This window comes from Psittacula echo, assembly GCF_963264785.1.
Source record: "Psittacula echo genome assembly, chromosome: 20".
Lineage (NCBI taxonomy): Eukaryota > Metazoa > Chordata > Aves > Psittaciformes > Psittacidae > Psittacula > Psittacula echo.
The window spans coordinates 880,827-901,915 of NC_137756.1; the positions used below are offsets into that span (position 1 = coordinate 880,827).

At 37.5% G+C, this 21,089-nt stretch overlaps 2 protein-coding genes across 2 annotated transcripts in view; both read right to left on the reverse strand.

Annotated features, from left to right (window-relative positions):
- Positions 1 to 2,414, reverse strand: part of FAM171B (family with sequence similarity 171 member B) — a gene marked incomplete at both ends in the record, with an annotated part of 28,605 nt that extends 26,191 nt beyond the window's left edge. Inside the window, one exon of the mRNA XM_080632036.1 lies at positions 2,240 to 2,414. Coding sequence (XP_080488162.1) covers positions 2,240 to 2,414 — 175 coding nt within the window. The remainder of the gene's footprint in view (positions 1 to 2,239) is intronic.
- Positions 2,415 to 11,380: 8,966 nt separating this feature from the next.
- Positions 11,381 to 21,089, reverse strand: part of ITGAV (integrin subunit alpha V) — a gene marked incomplete at its 5' end in the record, with an annotated part of 44,740 nt that continues 35,031 nt past the window's right edge. The window contains 10 exons of the mRNA XM_080632146.1: positions 11,381 to 12,566; positions 12,833 to 12,955; positions 13,514 to 13,621; positions 13,720 to 13,833; positions 14,836 to 14,949; positions 15,818 to 15,976; positions 16,860 to 16,965; positions 17,875 to 17,955; positions 19,525 to 19,604; positions 20,675 to 20,767. Coding sequence (XP_080488272.1) covers positions 12,471 to 12,566; positions 12,833 to 12,955; positions 13,514 to 13,621; positions 13,720 to 13,833; positions 14,836 to 14,949; positions 15,818 to 15,976; positions 16,860 to 16,965; positions 17,875 to 17,955; positions 19,525 to 19,604; positions 20,675 to 20,767 — 1,074 coding nt within the window. The 3' untranslated portion in view covers positions 11,381 to 12,470. The remainder of the gene's footprint in view (positions 12,567 to 12,832; positions 12,956 to 13,513; positions 13,622 to 13,719; positions 13,834 to 14,835; positions 14,950 to 15,817; positions 15,977 to 16,859; positions 16,966 to 17,874; positions 17,956 to 19,524; positions 19,605 to 20,674; positions 20,768 to 21,089) is intronic.

The window sequence follows — 21,089 nt, forward strand, 5'->3', positions numbered from 1 at the left end:
GGAGTGGCCTCTTCAGAGCATTCCCCCTAGGGATTACTCTGCTACCAGTCTTCTGCTGGAAAGACAATAGCAATTTATCCTGCCTACCTTTCGGCTGTAAACCATCAAAAGATAATTTCATGGAAAAAAGACATTTAGTATCTCCAAAATGCATGTCTGCAGCCAGGTTCTTCCTTTTTAAAATTTCAGAAATGTTCATTTAGCAAAAAATTGCTTACACGCCTTACTGAAAGGAAATACCACACAAAACCCAAACGTGCTTAGCAGCTTCTTCAGAATAATGAAAGTTCTGTACCAGATTAGCTTGTCTTTTCAAAAGATTAATCACTACTAGCTTTTACAAATTCTTTATGAAAAAAATTAATCAAGATCATTTAGCAATCTAACCAAAAAATGAAATAAAGCTTTAACTTGTATTTAAACATAACACAAACAAATGCTGAACATAAATTTAAATGATAATTTTTAACATTCATAAATTGGGACTGATCATGAAAGCTGCGTACTATAAAACACTTCCAGGACTCTAGTACCTCAAAACCTAAGAAGCAAAAAAAGCAAATAAAACAACAGCAACGAGGCACATGGGTCTGTAGCAGCAACAGCAGCAAACCAATAGCATCAGCATCAAACTGGTACCAACAAAGATTTTAGTCAGGGATGAAGGCAATAAGGTATTAGAGCTTCTTGAAAACAAAGCAATACGTGAAACCAAAGAGGATCATCAAATTACAAAAACTGCCCCTTTTTGGGGGGCACTCAAGTTTTAATGAGCAAAATGTTCACTGCCCAAGCTAGAAATGCTGCCAGTTTCTAAGTGGGGTTTGCTGGCGGGTGATTCATCATATATTCTGCTACACGCATGGTTAGAAACAGAATAATGAAAATAATTAAAATAATGAAAAATCATCAGTTCAAGAGGAAAAACAAGAACCAAGCTGTTCAACAAATACCTTCCTTTAAAGTCCTGTAGTTCAAGCATTTGAAAAAAAAACAAACCATAAAACCAAAACAACGAAGAAAACAAAAAAAAACCCAGAAAACCCAAACCCACATAAGAAAGAAACCAAAAGGCAAATCAAGGCATCTTAAGAATGTGTTGATATGCTACTGAATCTAGTTTATAGCTCTACATCAAGACATAACTCAAGACTTTTGCTTATATTTCCTAATCAACATACACACTTCAGCAGCCTTGTAAATTTGCTTCAATTCAGCAAAATACTAACCATATGCCTAAAACTAAGAACATTTTATACTTTCCTGAAGTCAAATGGAAATAGAAACATGCATATATATCTTAAAATATACACTCTATTGATATGCCCAAACAGAGCCTCAGTGCTGAACGGTCTTAAATAATTCATGTTTGAAACCATTTTGAAATTCTTCGGTGAAAGGCAGCATGTCAAGAAAAATACTGGCCTTCTATCCTAATTTGGCTCAGTAACACTTCAAAATGCACACGTATTTTTTAAACCAGACGACAGAACAAACACCTTATCGCTTGACCCAGTTCTACAAAGGGGTTTGACTGTAACAGCAAGGCCTAAAGCTGAAATAAGCGCATTATTTTCATACTCTCAGCTGTTGAAAGAATATCATATTTCCTCATTCTGCAGAGGAGACGCGAAAACTAATGAGCTCAGCAGCCCCATCTCTCCTTTGATAGGCTTATGACACTCGCCAATGCTAGCAGCTAGGTTTCATTTATTTTTATATCGATATAAACAGATATATAGAAATGCATGTGTATAATAAATATTTTTGTACTTTATATGTATATACACATACACATCTCTCGCTCTGGTGACTCCTGCCAGCAATCGAGAATGGGTAGAGCCCCCCTTCCCCGGAGCCCATTTGCCTGGCACTTGAGCATCTCCAGAGCTAGGGCACAAACACGACTACTGGTGACATTCTACGGCAGCCGCATACAGATCTGGCGATATTAAAGATGGATCCCGCTCTCCCCGCAGCAGCAGCCTCCACGGCTCCGCTACCTGCTTCATTAAAAACAAAGCCCGGCCCTCGAACGGCAGCGCAACGCCCGGAATGCACAGGCTGGCACAGGCTCGAAGCAACACGCCCCTCGGCAACTCGGCAGGAGCTGTGAGGGGGACACCGGCCCCGGGAGAAGAGGGCCGCAGCGGGGCGGCCGCAGCCCAAAGCAATCTCCACAAGGCAGGCAGGAAACAGAGGTATCCGCCCGGCAGTGGGAGCCCGGGGGTATCGGTACCTGAGGCCGCCGCAGCGGCAGGGTCCCCCCTCGGCAGCGCCGCCAGCTGCTGCAGCGGGTAGGTGGCTCCGCCAGCGTCGACGGGAGGCGGCCGCCCCAACAGCAGCAGCGGCATCAGCACCGCGGCCGCCAGCCCCAGGAGCAGGGAGGAGAGGCGCCCGCAGGTCCCCAGCATGGCGAGCAGCCCGAGGGCAGCGGAGGCATATTGCGGGCAAGGACGCGGACGGGAAGCCGGGACCAGCGGCGGCTCCGGCGGCAGCGCGACAGCAGCAGCGAGGGACCCTCCCCGCGCGCGCAGCAGCAGCCGGCACAGCAGGCGCCCGGCCCCCGGATGTGCGGGAGGAGGGGCCTGAGTGGCGGGAGGGGCCGTGGTGGCGCTGAGGCGCGGGTCTGGGAAGGGGCAGGAGGTGCGGCGGTTCGTGTTCGGTAGCAGTGAGGGAGAGCTGCGGGGAGGAGAGAGGCCGCCGCCGGTTGCGGCCCGGCCTCCAAGCCCTGCGGAGGACGGGGAGGTGCGGGCTGACTGCTTTCCTGAGGAGCCTCGCCGTTCGTACCTGCTGATGGCGGTTGAGGCCTGCTGCTGGGCAGAGGAGAGGGAGAACCGGCCTGTGGCCCTCGGATAGGTTACCAAGGGAAGGAAACCGCGCCGCGATCGCGAGCATTCGGCCCCCCGAGCTGGGGTCACATTAGTTTTGACATTTGCTGCCGAGAGTGTTAAACCGCCTTACGCAACCCCGGGGCAGCACGTAGTGTTTACCGGGTGGGTGCATATGGTGGGTTGGTGTCACTGGAAGACCACCTTGGAAAACTATAAAATCACTTTATTTGCCTTTTAATAAAATAAATATTAGCTATTAAAAATCTTTCTTTTAGACATAATGACATATCAGGCCGATTTTTTTTTAGTTTTCAGATCAGAGAAAATTTCTTCAAATGTAGGGGGAAAACTATAAAGGAGTAGAAATTTTCCCACACTAAAAGGAAGAACTACTAGGTTACAGTGTGTATTTTCAACAGTTCTCTCATAAAGAAAACAGAATACATTTTTTCTTACGATTTAAAGCCATCCTATAATGTAGTTAATTGCCATTAACAATGGCTTCAAATAGATTTGGGATTGGCATAGAAAATACAGTTCACTTTTACCGCAGTTGCTGATAGTCTGCTGGCACCTTTTGGGACTGCCAGAGAATGGACTGACTTCACCACTCATATATTATGAACCATCACTACCTGCAGCATAACACTGTAGTGGGAAATGGACACCCTCCTCAGCAGGTTATCTTCAGTACTTTTCTTTAGAATAGCATCACAGTCTCCCTTTTGTTCATCAGCACAAAAATAAAAAAAAAAAACAACAAAAAACACCTTTCTTCTAAGTAAGAAAAGGGCACAAAGAACAGACAAAAACCCCAATTATTTGTTTACTTGATGTGGAACCCTCCTCCTGCAAGCTCACAGACAGATTCTCTTTTTGTTTAGAAAACATTAACTAGCTCAGTGTCTGCCTCCCTCCTTGGCATCAGGACACTCAGCTTCTTCATTTAACCTTGTATCTGTGCACGGCAAAAAGGCTGCTTCCACACAGCCTCTGTTAGAGCTGAATTCATTTTGGAATCCCTGCAACATTGCATCTTCTCAGGTGGAAGAAAGGGGTCTACAGAAAGCTAGCTAAGGCTCTGAGTAATTTGCTCCCTTTGTTCATGAATTTGTCTGATAAATGTGTATGTGGTAACAGGAGGTGTAGATAGAATCACAGGATGGTTTGGGTTGGAAAGGACCTTAAAGCTCATCCAGTTCCAACACCCCTGCCACAGACAGGGACACCTTCCACTAGAGCAGCTTGCTCCAAGCCCCGTCCAACCTGTCCTGGAACACTGCCAGGGATGGGACAGCCACAGCTTCTCTGGGCAACCTGTGTCAGTGTCTTGCCACCTTCATGGTGAAGAATTTTTTCTTAATATCTAATCTAAATGTACCCTCTGTCAGCATAAAGCTATTCCCCCTTGTCCTATCTCTACATATTCTAAGTAAGTGCTTTAAAGAGAAGCCTTGGTTACTAAGGAAGACAGACTCTGAAACCCTCATCTGGCTTTAACAGCTGCTCAAGAAACAATCCATGTAGGGTTCAGGTCTGCCCGTGGCTGCAGGCTCAGCACTGGTACCCATCACCATGTTAATTTCCAAATGTTCGTAGACTTAGGTAAATCAAGTTTATCTGGGGAGAAACAGTTGAACCAACCTGGCAGCTCCCTCATTTTAAACTAATGTTCTTGATATGAATATGCACAATTATTAATTTATAAAGTTCTGAAACATCTGTTAAATGTGCGATAAGAGTTTCATTGAAAATGGCTTCAAAAGGGGAATAATGTGTGGAAATTAATTGTTTGTACTTCATTTAGATAAATTACTGAGAAGAGATTAAATCACACAGTAACACTCTGTCATGTTTTAAGCCCAGCTAGCAACCCAGAAACCATGTAGCAGCTCGCTCACTCCCCCCCCTTCCTCCCCCTGTCCCAGGGGGATAGGGAGGAGAATTGGAAGAATGTAACTCCCACGGGTTGAGATAAGAACAGTCCAGTAACTAAGGGATAACACAAATCACTACTGCTACCACCACCAAGAATAATTATAGGGAAATAACAAGGGAAGAGAATAAAACCGCTCACTCCCCCCCCTTCCTCCCCCTGTCCCAGGGGGATAGGGAGGAGAATTGGAAGAATGTAACTCCCACGGGTTGAGATAAGAACAGTCCAGTAACTAAGGGATAACACAAATCACTACTGCTACCACCACCAAGAATAATTATAGGGAAATAACAAGGGAAGAGAATACAACCGCTCACCACCCACCAACTGATGGCCAGCCCGACCCGAGCAGCGATCTAGCCCTTCCGCGTAACTGCCCCCAGTTTATATATCCCCCGGCATGACGTGCTGTGATATGGAATACCTCTTTGGCTACTTTGGGTCAGGTGTCCTGTCTCTGCTTCCTCTCAGCTTCCCCTCCTCCCTGGCAGAGCATGAGACTCACAAAGTCCTTGGTCAGAGTAAACATTACTGAGCAGCAACTAAAAACATCGGTGTTATCAGCGCTGTTCCCAGGCTGAAAGTCAAAAACACGGCACTGCACCCGCTACTAAGAAGGAGAAAAAAATGACTGCTACTGCTGAACCCAGGACACACCCATTTCAGAAAAAAAAAAAAAAAAAAATCATAATCAGTGTTATTTTTTCCTAACAAAATTTTCTGTGAAAAGGAATGAAAGCTCATAAGTTACTTATATCAACTATCCAAGTATTTACTTGAGGAAGTATGTCCGGCAGTAACTCCTGCAGTCTTTAAAGGGTGCTCGCTCTCCAAACAAATTACAAACATCAGCAGCAGCCATTGAAGAGATATAACATGGCATCTGGTATTTTGTCAGGGACTGAAAAGCATGTACACAAATGACACAAAAATGTAAATATAGGTAGATTCTGAAAAACTGTCTGAAAAACCGTAACAGGCTCAGACTGCATGTGAAATTGTAAAAAGAAGTAATGTGGTATTTGACTTTTTTTTTGCTTCTCACATTTGGATAATATGTTTATAAAAGAAGTATTTTCACTTTTTCAGTGTTCTTAGTCACTTGAACTGGCCATTAAAAATATATTAACAAAGAACAATGTAACAAAGTATTAATGTATTAGTAATTACCTTACTCACTAAAAGCATACAATAAAATATTATGTGTGTATGCAAAGAGTCAGAAAACCAGGCAACATAAAGCAGCATAACTTAAGTGGAAGCAGTGGAGTTGTGTTCTAAGTAACCTCAAGACATGGACCATCATTTTGTTTAAGAAGGTTATGGCATAAGATGGGAATTCAAAAAACCACTCTTGCCTTGTTGCTGTAAGGAGACAGCTGTTGTCTCTAATTTCTCAATAACACATTAATTTGGAACTACTAAACAACAATCGGCTGATTACTATGCTGATAACTAACTGAAGGTGTTTTATTTAACAAAAACTAGGTCTGTGTATACTGAACACATGGTAAGAGTCATGTTTTCAATACTGCTGTAATGTTTCCTTATGAACATTAGGTGTAGCTACTGTAAGGCCACTGAAAGCTGTTAATTAAAACACAAATATCAGTTTTTCTTCTTTGCAGTGTCCTTTTTTATTATTTTCTCTAGGTTAACAAATTCCCTACTAGCAATCCAGGGAACTCGGTAGTTCAGAGATTTTTCTAAAGGGCTCACAAGCACAACGTTTATTTCTAAGTAAGCGTTCTAGCAATATATTCTCTTTATTGTGAGACAAAATATTTACTGTCACCCACTCACAAAGATCAGTATGATTGTTAAACAAGAAGAATGCAATACTAAAGTAAAATTAATGTAATAATACAACAAGAAAAGAAACACCAGCCTCCTGAGAATTTTCCTAACCAAAGGACAAAAATTCACTATTTCTACAGTGATGTGGCAGCTATAAAATAAGAAATACTTACTTTCAATATACAGAATTTTTTGTAGGAAATAAGTCTTCTTGTGACACAGTATGATTTGTGACTAGATCTTCTTTCTTGCCTACAATTCCCATTTTTTTAGACTCAAGTTAGTATGTGCCTCTTTAGCTGAGAATGTAAAAGTTGAATAAATGTGACCTTTTTGTACTTAGTAGATAACTGTGGATTATAAACATATACTATGAAATATCTTCAAGTGAATTAAATGCAATTTTAAAAATATGTCCAGAATTAAACAAAACCCCCACAACCAAACCAAAACAGAATCCCTGTTAATTAAGAGGTATTTTATTCAAAAATCCTAAATAGCAGAATCAACTCAATACTTATATTTTTCAGTTTATCCAATCATAACATTTTGAAATTGTATACATATATAGAAAAATACAATCTAATAAAATCAAATTTTAATTAGGATGAGAAGAATGAGTTGAAAAGAAAACCACAGCTTAATAGCTATATATTTGATGTCAGTACAAAATTACTGTGCCACAATAGCCGCTTCTTTTTGCAAGATTTATAATTTAATAAAAATAAGGTGACTTCAAATGTATATTGCTCTCCTTAAACGTACTGAAGGCCTTTGAAACAAGTTCATAGTTACTGAAAATATTCCCATTTGTTACAAGTGTTTACTACATGACGAAGAAACCCAAAATACAGCACTCTCGTTAGTATGTTAATTTTCTGCCTGTGCAAATAATCCTCTATTGATTCAATGCGTAAGCAAAACCAAGAAAGGCAAAAAAAAAATCTATTACAAAGAAATAGTGTTATATTTTTAACATATTAGTATCATAACACACACAGGTTTCCTTCATGGACTAGAAAGGGCCACCTAAACCTGCAAGCTTTTTTGATGATGCAAATGCTACATTAATCTTCACTTACTTTGCAAAAGCCAATGGTCAAGTTATTTAACCTTAATGCAGCACATTTTCATCACATGAAAGGTTAGATTTCCTGTACCATATTAAAATTCTACACACTGCAAAAAAAACTGACCAAAATGCTAAATACCATAATCACATGAAACAGTAGTAGTACTACAAAGTCAAACTCGTTATTGTATAGGCTCTAGTCAAATTTTCCACAGTGGACTTAAAGAATATTGTACCAATTCTCAATAACTCAAGAGTTAGTAATGGATGCACCTTAGAATATACATCATGTTTCACCCAATGTGGGTGATGAAAAACTTGGCTATACCATTCATTTATCAACTCAATTTAACACACTGGTTTTGTTAGTGTCCTTAAAAATACTGATGCTTGGAAATCAACAAATGCTACATCCCTTCTTAGGCAAAGAAAAACAAGCAGACTACTAGGCAGTGAACAAGATCTGATCATGTTATATTGCACTTGGGAATTAGAAGCTAAAATTCAGTACCAAAGATCCCACTCAAGGCAATGAGAGTTATTAGAGCTCAGCTTCTAATCATGATAGGAACTGTGGGATTTGTTTGTGACAGGAGGCCACAGCCAACAGAGAACTAACAGGTTCTTCCCATCTCTGAAATAGACAAGCTGTAAGGCTCTTGCATGGTCTGCCACGACCTTTTCATTTTTTTGTATTTTCATTTTCCTTTTAGAAAATCCTATCATTTTTTCCCCATTAAAAGCCAGCAGCGCTGAATATAAAGGGTCACATTCAAAGCAAGTTGCATTGCATGTCAGGTTTTCTATGACTTCATTAGACTCTGGAATAGGTCTTTAGTCTGGACCAAAGACAAAAACTGCCTAGGTTTCCACCAGGGTAATGCTGCTCTGTGACTACTGGTGACAGTGTAGGAATAAACACTGCAGGGCTTTTGCCAGGGTAACCAACAGATTTTTGCAACAATTGGGTTTGCTAAGTGCAACACGAATCCTTAGGATCACCAAGAACGTTCTAATTACAGTTGACGTATTTTCAAAATACCTGTGAGAGTTTACCGTAAAGATTATGTAAGCATCAAAGTTTAGAAACAACAAAATATTAAAAGTCTTTGCTTGGAAAAAAATTCTTTATAAAGAAAGAGCATATATAATAAATTTTGTTAAAGTTTTCACAAGCATTAAGTGAATCAAAGATCAATGTGTAAATCAAAAAACAGAAAAAATGGGACAAATAAAATGATAAACTTGTTACTGATATCTGTGAACATTTCTTCAAAAATTTCAACTTCTGCTGATAAATGTACCCTATATTTGACTTTGCAGTCATGCTTAAACAAACGTTAGCTCAACAACGTGTAGTTTATTGGAAGAAATGTAAACCTATAAATTAGGTTCCTTATTTTATGTTTTCTAAATATTGTCAGTCAAATTTAGTATTACCTAATATGCATTTTGTAAGAAATAACTTTTTAATAGTGATCTTGAGATGCTACAGTAATGGCAAACTGGAGTACTTAGAGAACTTCATAATTCATTACAAAAGATATATCTCTTAAAATGTTTTCATTGTCTAAATAATTACATAGCTGTTGAATTTGTATGATAAAAAATAATGGTGCTGAATCATAACTCTCAAGAGGACTAGTTTTCTGGTACTGTACTTGTAATTCTTCAATACTTTCAGTATGCATCTTATGCACATAATTTCTGACTCAAGGACATTCATTTCAAAATAAATTTCTAAAAGTTTCTTTAAAAGTTTTAACATCGTTCTACAATACTTGCTGTAAAAATACATCAGTGTTGGTATGTCAGTATGAAATTTATACTGATACAAGTATATATAGTCTATAATCTTACTGCTGAATCTAGAACATGAGATCAAATATTTCCTGCACCCCCATTCAGGAAAACGTCCTGTACAGAACCTTCCTGACAGAAATGTTACTTTAAACTGAATTTGGTGTGTTATATTGATGTTCACTAAGTAACCCGTGTTACCTTTTACATATGGTACTGTTTTGTTTGGTTGGTTTTTAATCAAACTGGAAATTACAGAACATGGAGAAGCAACTATTTGCTTTTATTCTCCAGTAGAATGCAAGGAAATAAATCATTTAAATAATTCTTACTTTATATAGCTTCAATAAATGGAAGAATCTTTCCATAGCTACAGCAGTTGTACCAATAAAATGTACCTTTTTATGCTGAAAATCAGCAAAATGAGTTTCCAGTTGCCACAGTAAAATTAAGATGCAGCTAGCGCTGAGAATAAAAATGCTATGGGTGCCTTCCATGTAAGCCGAAGAGTTCTTGACTGTGCTTTTTTAAATTTATTTTCATCTCCTTATAATGCCTAGACATGCAAGTAGTCTAATGAATTTCAAGTCACCACAGTGTGTACATGTAATCAAAACACACATGTAAGAATTAGAGCTATAATCTGACAGTCTCTTAAACCTTTTAACCTACTAAGACTGGGTAAAAACAATCTCCTTGCATATAGATAATCAGTTCACAAAGTGTGTGAACTAAAAGCCTGCATAAACAACTGAAATTGTGATTTATAATCACATTTTGAGACCAGGATCAAAGCCTGACTCCTGATTCTTTACTATATTACTAGTGACAGTAAGTTATTTTATAAGACAAAAATAAAATGTTTCCCACACTGAAGACCTTGAAAATTCAGTGAAAACAGAATTATGCCCTATATCCTCTTATATAAACTAATTATATCTAAACAAATTGTCTAAAACAAAAACATGTAAAAGGGTAAATATTCAAGCCTGTATCTGATATATGTAACTGCTCCCTGCTCCCAACTTTGTTCTGTCTCTCTTAATGACTCAAATGCCATCACAGTTCAGTAAGAATGAACTTAACAATGAAAGCCATGTGTGGATTGTAAATCTTGGACAGGATGCAGAAATGGGAGTTGAATCAAACTGTTCTTTTCAGATAATTCTGGATTCAGTGGGTATTGCAGTATTTATGGGAGAGATGCAGCTTTGAACAAAAAAGCCTAGATAAAAACCCAAACCAAAACAGAGGTTTTGTCGTTTGACGAGTTTGTCTACATAGAAATCTCACTGGTATAATTACAATAGGAGTCTTTGTTTTTATATGTGGCTGCATACAGGGAGTTCATAATGTAATTTATTCCCTTTTTGGAATAGAGAGTAAACAAATCTCATATAAGGCACCTTTGTAATAGTTTAAGTATGTCCACTCTCAGGTTTGTGCAACACAGCTACACATGGTTGCAAGCCAGACCACCTCCTAATTTGCAATTACATGTCTACTGAAATGCATAAAGACAATGTTCTTGTATTCTCTCCTAAACATAAGAAGCTTCATTTTGCCACACCAAGCTAAGAATAACAAACCCATGCTTTAAACCACTGAATTTTTGGTAGGTTTAAAAAACAATGAAAGAAAATATTTAGTGTCTTTTATGGTAATGAAATGTATTGACATAATGAAATGTCTTGTGCAATGAAATGTGTCTTCTGCAATGAAGCATACGAGTGAAACACTGAATGAACAAAATGAAACAAGGCAAATCAACAGTCTCTTTTTCAAACAAACCTTCTTGCTTTGCGAGCTACATACAAACTTCGTTTGACAAGCTCACTGGTCTCTCAGGGCAGGTGGCAAGGCAGGCCTGACAGTAGCGGAAGTACTGATGTAATCTAGTTATGTTTGGCTGGCAGATACTCTAATTTAAGCAGTCCCTGTATTACTCCATCCTGCACTTGGACATGCTCAACCACAGGCTGTGAAAATTAATAACAAGTTTCTTACAGTGCATCACGTAACCTGTCACAAAGTATTCCTTCCATTGTTTTGGAGAAACTGAAATTCAACCTGAGTAATATACAAACTTAGCATTCAACCCTGTGGAGGTTTGACTTGTGAATATAAAGGCTATGAGTTTTCTCATCAGACACATCTGTTGGCAGCCACAGTCCAACATCTTGTCACTGGCAGTATCTGAATTAATCCATGCTACCAATAATTCTGTGGAACACCTGTACCCTTCTCTGTGGAAATGCACAGCAGGCTTTGTATCTTGCCCTGAATCTTTTCACTACATCCCATAGAAAGTACATCATCCCCAGCTTTCTATGGCTCACTTCTGTTTCTGTAAGCTCAGCCCCTCCAGTAAGAGACCTAGGACCTGGAGAACACTATCTGTAAAATCTAGAGGGAAACCACAAGACTGAGCCAGAAAGGGAAGAGGCACGCAGATGTGAATGATTCCACCAAATAAGCTCAATGGAATAAGCACTGAATATTTTTTTGAGCAGGAGGAAAAACATAAGCAGAGTTAATGGTCAAAGAATATTCTTCAGTTTTGTAAAACAAGCTATTTTCACTTTTTTGTGCAACTACCTTTCAAGAGCTAGGAAATGAAGTGCAGTATATGTCAACAAAAATCAATCAAAATGTGTGTAATCCAGCAAGTATCTATGGGAGCTGTTGGCTTCAAGAGCAACCACAGAATCTGTGTAGCAATTCATGTAAAGTTGGTCCGTGAATCAAAAAAGATGATGTCTCCTATGTCCCAATAAGCAAAATTATAGCACTACATATTATTTGATTTTTTCACACAAAAATCAGTGCAGATGCATTAGTCACATGTATGAACATAAGTAATACAAAAAGGAGAATTTAAATATATTGTTCCTATTTTGTACATGCTGATACATTCCGAGACCAGCAACTTTGCAGTCATGAGTGTTTTTTCCTTAGGGGGAAAAGCAATGTCCATAACCAAGATGTAGACATTTAAAAAATTCAGAATGTCTTACAGATAAAACTCTGCTTAAGCTTCTGATGTTCCTTCCCCATTCTCATGTGGTTGCAGTTGTTCTCTTTCTTGTTCTTCCTGAGGTGGTCTCACACGTTTGAAAAAGCCCATCTGTGATTCAGAAAACAATAAAGAAAACTGTGCTGTGTTTTTCAAAACATACACACATCCTTTCATAATCACATTTTATTAGATATTTGATTTCCCACCCACCCTACCCCCACTCTCTTTTTCATTTTTCTTGGCCCCCAAAGAAATGTAACTGATTCAGCTGATTAAGGGACCACGGTATTTCTGTAAGCTGCTGGTACTATTTGAAGGAACACATCACTAGTAGGGGAAAGAAAACAATACAAATCCCCAAATATAGTACTTACCCTGTACATAACAAATACTAGAACAGCCAAGAGCAATAATCCTGCTAGGACAGCCAAAATTATAACCCACACTGGCACAGGCATAGGCTGTGGTTGAATGCCCCATGTAATGTTTGTAGTAACCTAATGGAAAATCACAATAAATCACACTTTGCACAGCAGTGACAAGCCAACTTCATTCATGCAGTTTCAGTCTGGTATACCTCAATATATTTAATACTTATTAAGCATTTAATAATACTTAAATATTACATATTCTCTTTCATGTCTCTATGAAACCCTCCAGGGTTTCAGATGGTCCTTTTGTTCCACATTCACAAAGTACTACATATATATATTAAAGGTCCATTATTCAAGCTCTAAATGCTACTACAGTAGAAGACAATTTTCAAGTAAAATATTTCACTAACAACAATGGTATTAACAAGAACATTAGGACTGTTCATCATGTTTTTCATTTTAAGTTAAGTCTTTAAAGCTACAATTATTGTTAACTCTTGGTTTAGGGCAAAAAGTTTTGCCTTACCCTCAACTGTATGTGTATAACTGAAATTAATATATGAATCAAATATTTGACAAAATTATCATTATACCAAGCCACAGAAACTTAATCATCATTGGTTTTGTATTCATTTCAAAGTAATTATGTATGGTAACTCAAGCTGGATGTAAATGACTTACTACTGTAGAATTGTGGATATCTTCAAAGGAAAGGTTCTTATAAGGAAATTCTATAACACTGAAAGAAGCAGAAGATTTGAGAGAATAGGAGTGATTCTGATTTTCTTTCTGTGTAAGAAAATACAAAATTAGTATCACATGTGGATAAAAAAAAAAGTCACTTTTTATGTTTCAGAAGCAGGGACAGAATATTCACAGTCACTCACATTCATGAAAGTTTGGGTCCAAAGGCGTGATTTTAAATACAATATTGCACTCTTTCCCCTTTCCAGGTGGCCAACTTGACAGACTATCTTTAAACAATCAGCAGTTCCACAGCCCTGCATATAAAAATAAGGAAGGATATTCTGAACATGAAAATATTTGAAAAGTCATTAATGGCATTACCTTACTTGTATAGACAATTTTTTGTCCTCTTTTCCTGGCAAAGCACCAGAAACAAATCAAGTGTATTTAATAACCTCTAATATTGAATGATTACTTACAGTCTCCCAAAAGTTTGCATTCAGAAAATTATTACGTGAGCCACTTGGATCCCAAACATGAAACAGCTGGAAGTGGCTTTAAGGTATATACTTTATCTACGTACATAGTAAAAAAGGTTGGAGGGTGTGGGGGACAGTTTCTGGTCAGTTCCCATTACCATCCTTCGTATGGTTTTTGACAGAAAAACTTATGGCAATTAGCTGCACTGGGTGCCAACAAAATATGCTTTGTTGCATTCAATGGAAGTCTTCAAACTTGACTGACTGGCCTGATCTATAAGCCATACTTAGGACTACAGAAGTTCAACTGGCCTTTCTCAACCACATTTCCATTAAAATCCATTAGATAATACTGATGTCAAACCATGAGTTTAACCACGAGTTTTATGAAGAAAACAGATCAAAACAAGGCTTCATTTTATAACTGTGATTTTAGCTATATTATAGATAAAAGCACTGTACAGTGAAGGTACATTTGCCAGTGTAAGTACAATACAGTGAAATTATTATGAATACTGGATATTAGTCCGTGAATTAGTCACTGATTTTGAATGAAGTGCCCTTGAACTTGACCTTTGTTTTTGAGGACTTGGAAACATAACAGCACAAAATCATAGTCATATGTCTCACTGGCTGACTACCCCAAGGAAAACTGATGCATACTGGGGGAAAACCCAACCAACAGCTCAAGAGCATATGACGTTTTTGTCTGTTAACTGTTTAAATGGAGAACATGGATTTTTTTGAAATTACTCTTCATCCCATGGAACTTTCATCTTCACCTTCATTTTAAAAAACCCTAAAAGTATTATCAACATATCAATGCTGAGAGTTTACCAAAGTATGCACGTCTCCTTCAATGGCAGTTATATCCCTTCGACTGATACGATGATGGCGATTATCTTCCCTGCTAAGTGTTTCATTCTTATCATCATCTTTAGAAGCAGAAATCTAGGATACATGAAGGAAAACCAATAAATAATTCTTACATTTAGATACACTTGAAGAATCGTAAATTAAGGTGAAGAAAATACATAATTGATCAGGTTTCTCTCTTCCTATCCTAGCCATTCTTCAGACCCTGACTTTACCTACTGCTGTGATTAAAATGTTACTCCTGCTTTTATTAGATCACTGATGCAAATTTCTATTAAGAACACAGAGCCTTGAGTATCTTAATTATTTTTCAACTCAAAACTTTGCCATGCATAGAAAACAAATACTCCTAGACTGCAATAAATAATTCAACTTTGCAATCTGTTAAAGATTCTTCCTCAACATTTCTGGTTTTTACTCTGAAAAAAAAGCACTAGTACGGTACTGATGTATCATATACCCCTGTACACATGTTCAGACATACACAAGTCCCGGAGGAACTGGAAAAAGTGAAACACCCATATTGACCTGTGTGGCATTTGGATGAGGGCCTAGATAAATAAACTAGTAATAAAGAAAACAGTGCCATTTTCTTCCAAAAAATTAAACCCCAGAATATTTACATAAACAGCCCAGAAGCATCTGGAATATTTTTGTTCATGACCACATTCAATATAATTCCACTGTTTTCCATTTAGAACTCATACAGTACAGTCCTCAAGAGAAAAAAAAAACAAGACAAATTTATTTTGGGGTTGACAATTTATTGTCTATCTTTTATTTCACCTGCTATATACATTGACAAGTGCAGTCTCATTCCTCAGCAACAGATGAAAACTTAACCCAGAGAGTGTTAGATATTCTCAGGGATTTGGGTATTTTGAGTGTGTTTTCAAAACAAACAAGTATATTTCATACCACTCAAAAGGAAAGTCCTACTTACCTTAATTTTTAATGGATTGATTTCCATATCAGAAGTGCAGTTCATGGGACCATCAATTTCATACTGAACAATATACAACAGTGTGTAGTTTTTGTATTTGTAAGGCCACTGCAGAGTCATCATCACCTTGCTGAATGCACTTGGACCATTGTTTCTTAGCTGATTATGAAAATAAAGGTAACAGATATAAACTAAAAAATGAATGCTGCCTTCTTTGTGCATGTAGTTCTTATTTTAAATGATACTGCCACTACCCTTACCCCAGCCACTTATGGGAATAGCATCAACTTTACCTGAAAATGGTAGCTAAACTTCAGTCCCCCAACAGGTAAAACGTAAAATGACTTCTGTATTCAATAAAAAATACTTTGAAGAAAAGCCATATGGAATTAGGTTTTTTTGGAAGTCTGTTGCACAAATCTCAGCTACTGTATGTCTCTCAGCCAAGATACTCTGAGCACAGATACATACACCCTTAAATTTCATTAGATAAATGGCCTTTTAAGTTCTAGAACAACTTTTAACTATTCTTATTCACACAGCTCTCTCAGTAAATTTTGCTTAATTAAACAATCCAGATTAAGGCTGTGATCATCCTTTTGAGGAACTTTTAAATACTTAAATTTTTTCAAGGCAAAAGAATTTACAATAATATTTCAGAACAGTTGGAATACCAATGAGGATACTGAATAATTTACAGTACGAGTCATTTTCTGAGTTTAAGTTACTTCAAAAGTTTTATCTAGATTTTTTGAAAGGAAGTAAAGGGCTAGGAAGGGCTAGGAAGTAAAGGATATGTAATGATGTAAAAAAAAATAAATCAGCCTTTTCTATTTGGCTGCTGCTGTAACAGTAGTTGCAAGCACTGCAGCCCTTCTTGCAGACACCAATTATTGACCCAGCATTAAAAAAATTAAATCTTTGTTTCCATGCAAGAACAAAATGAAGAAAAAAATTTGTAATTTACTCCAGAGAAAAGCTACATCAAAAAGATTTAATCTACCACAGAACTGTGTAATTGAAATGAGTAGTAACTGCACACCTCATAGATATGCTGCACTAGAGGCCCAATATCATCTTCTGTTTCTGGATTCTCTTTCAGCTGCCAATTTGCAACAGGAAGGAATATGTGATCAGGAGACGATACACTAAACAACAGAGCAAACAAGTCATTATTATAAAGTATAAATGATGAACATAATTCACTAGAAAATCTCACTAGAAAATTAACATGCTTAAAATACCATCTCCAATTTTTCATCCTCTGCATATAAAACCAGAAAGAAGAGATTGAGTGGCCTTTATATTAAATGTTCAGTTTTCTTCAGTCCATGAAAACATGAGCCTTGTATTCAGAATCTTTTTTTTCCTGCCCTAAACTTTGGATTCATCCTACAGAATCTAGTAAACCATTAACAGAATTAAGATACACACAAGTCATCCAAAAACTACAAAGTGTGCAATACTTAGATAATGGAAATATTGATGATGCAGAGACTTATCAGTACAATGAAAACAGTGAAGCTAGCAGTAATGCTTTTCAGTTGTGCCAACCCACGGCTCTCAAAAAGTAACAAAATTAGACCACAGTAATGAATGTGTAACATATTAATACAATATTAATATTATACTTCAGATTGAAGAAGCTGAGGGCATTGCAAACTTATCTTCAACAGGATTTTCAACTTTGGTTCTAAAAAGGGTTTTAGAGGTTTTTGGATGAAAACCCAGTCAGTTCATGGAGGGGGAAAGTGACCTTGAGAAAAGTGTGCAATTGCGAAAACAAGGGGCAATTTTTATTTCTTCTCTTACAGAAACCTCTGGTAAAAGAGGCACAACACTTCTTTTTGGAATTCATTTTCTAATTATTTCGAATCATTTAAGATCTGAAAGTTCAACGGGTGGATGGAGAGAAACATAATTTCTTTACCATTATAAATTCCCTAAGGCTTCTTGAAAACTGACACAGATGTGAAAGAAAGTTAATTAAATATAAAGATGCAAACATACAAAACTTATCTGAGGGAGACAATTATTAAAATATTATCAATGCTTACCCTCTAATTTCAACAGCTGCTAAAATAGCAAGGTCAGCCTGATAGAATGCTACTGGACTTAGATTGTCATACAGGTTGGAACTGCAGAGAAAATTAAAGTTAATCACTGAAATTAAATAAGCTAAGTATTTAAAAACCCCAGACCTTAAAACAATTGTGTGTAACACTATGACTCTTCAGCCACTGTAGGAAAGCACAATTACTAAAAACTAAGAAGCAGATTCCAGCAATTCTCACTTAAATGCCTGACAGTCCCACCCTCAGCACAGCTTGGAGGTCACTCAGCGAGTGGACAGAAGTCGATGAAGGACACAGAGCTCATGCTGACTCCATCCTTAGCCTGCCACATGTAAGAAAATTCAAATGCCAGTGCTGTGAGATAACACCGTCTCTATAGCTAGCAGAGCCCTAAATTCCGCAGTTACGACGTGTTTTGCTCAGAGACTTGTTGGCCTCAGACTAGTCCCAGGACAGAAAAGCATGCTAGGGCTACTTTTGATTACCTCTCTTTACAGTGTTTAAACCAGTTTACGTCTTATTCCTGCACTTGAGATACACCAGGAGATGACAGATATCAACGCACACAGAGTCATTCATACATAAAATTTCTTTGGACTTTCTTCGTAAACAGAGAAAAAGAAATACAGAGAACACCTGTTCTCCTCAAAGTGGAGCTGGGAACAGAATCCTGATCTCCTTAGACACATATGATTATTATGTCTATTTAACCAGTTTCCTTTAGAAAGATAGAAGATCTATTCTTCACTGCTGCTGTAATCAACAAATACATGCAACTGTGTTTAATACTAATGCGTGCACTGGCACAGCTTACTAGCTGATGGAGAAGAGGGGAAAAAATTTGAACACACAGCAATGTGAGATCAAAGAGATACTTAATGCTGCCAAGGCCTTTGATCATTATGAATCACTGTATCCTTAAAATGGAATGGTAAGTTTAAACTTATTTAATCCTTGTAGCCAAATGTGGATGAGAATAATTTATTCACTGGAAAAAAAAAAATAAATAAAAGCAGCAGCCCTTAAATGATAAAAAGTTAAAAAAATCCCAAACACCAAAAAAAACCAAACCAACCCAAAAAAAGAAAAAAAACCAACCAAACATCAAAACCTTTTTCAACCATGGGGGAGAACAAACAGCATACATTGCCTTTTCTGAAAGGCTTATACCTCTCATCCTCAAAATACATAAAATTTGAAATTCTGGCTTTACTTCAGAAGGAGCTCAGAGTTCAAACATCAATTTTAAAACAGTGCTAGAAACCCAAAGGCACAGTCATTCTGTGGCACTGCATGAGTGTCAGATCACAATGGTATGCAGGTAGAAAAATACAGGGTTTTTTTAAAAGCTGTAAATGGTTTTGTTCCTCATTATTAGTATCTCATTTGTGCCATGGCCTGTCTAAAAGATGTAAGCAAAATAAATTACATTCAAACAGAAATCTGCCTTTTCTTACATTTTTTCCTCTATTTTAGAACACAAAATCCATCTAAAGGGTGTGTTTATTTTTTAAGCTAGGATGAAGCAAAGACCAGAGAATTAGTCCAGAGTGACACTATCTACTTAGTTCACAGTGTATTTACTTAGCATGTTTTCTATCAGGTGAGGTACATACTCCTAGGTTTCCATACCTTCGAATTTGCAAGTCAAACTTCACAGAGGTATCCATTTCAGACTGCTGGTGCACACTGAAACGCAGGCCAGCTAATAGCTTTAGAAATAAAATCACCATGGCTCAGTGGAAGAAGCATGATAAAATACATGAGAAAAGCTTCTTAATACAACAACAAAATATACTTAATATATATACTTAATATACTACAACAAAATTGCTTGACGCTTGTAGTTGTAAGAGAGCACACACAGAGAACTGGCAAATAAAACTTGTCCACTTCATCAAGATTAGAAACGTACAGTCCTCTTTAGATTTCAGCCAGTGCATCACTACCACAAAACAGAAATGTAATGTTCACAATCATGCCCACCCCCATTACTTCAGCCATTTCTACACATAACTGAGCCTCCCTATGTGTTGCAAAAAGCACCGTAGCCTGAAGAACAGGGCACAGTAATGACTCAAAATTCAGTTCCCAAAGTTTGTTCTATGTCAGTGATGATAGTTACTTCAACATCTGTACTGTTCAGCTTGATGTACTTTGAAAGACTTTGGGAATAACATTTATTCATCTATTAAAAATGTCTCTTGAAAGAAAAGCACCTTCAAACTGTTTATAATCATGACTGATTTTCGCATTATTTCCTCATAAAATAAGACTTATTGCATCACATCATCTTAATATCTGCTAGGTCCCACTAATAGTTATTTAATTCTTCAAATTCCAGCTACATTTGGTGGAAGTGCAGAGGTTTCAACTAGACAAAACTCTCTCTCAAACCACAAAACAAGGCAGAAGAGAGAAGCATTGTTGGGTTTACACTAAAAAAAAGGTGTGTTATGAGCTAGCTCTTTGTTACATACTAAAAATACATATCCAATAAATCTAAAGACAAACTGAAGAGGCACCAGCGTTCATTAATTCCACTGTTTAATGAACTACTCCTTTTGAGTTATGGCTCATGAACACTCCTTTCAGCCTTTAATTTAACCAAAAAGCTAAACCAAATTACCACTGAACTAACCAAACATGTAGGTAGCTAAATGTCAGCTACATCTAATCTTAACTTCCTGCGAGTAAAAATCCTGCCCAGACACTACAGTGATTAAGAAAAATGCTGACTCTACTGCTTGAGATACCAGACACCTCTTGGACCAAACCTTACCTTAGTTCCTGCTTTCATGGGATTTCCCAGGTCACAAACTACCATGCGAGTTTGATTCTCTATTTTAAATGCACAAGACAGTCTTGCTAAAGCCTGCAGTAAAGCAGAAAAAAGTATTAAGGAATGGCATTCTTTACATCTGGAGACCTGGATGAAAGTCTGGAGAAAAGTTCTAGATATGCTGTGTTAGTTTTAATATAATTTCTCAGTCCTAACACAGTCAAACACTAAAATAAAACCAAAATATGAAAGTCTCCATGGAGACAGATATTTTTGATACAAGATAGATGCTCTTTCCAAGATTATAAAAAGAGAAATTCAATACTCCTACATTGGGTATCACTGATGATTTTTGTGACCTAAAGCATTTCTCCATATGATTCTTTAAAACCTATATGAAGGTCATCACAGATTA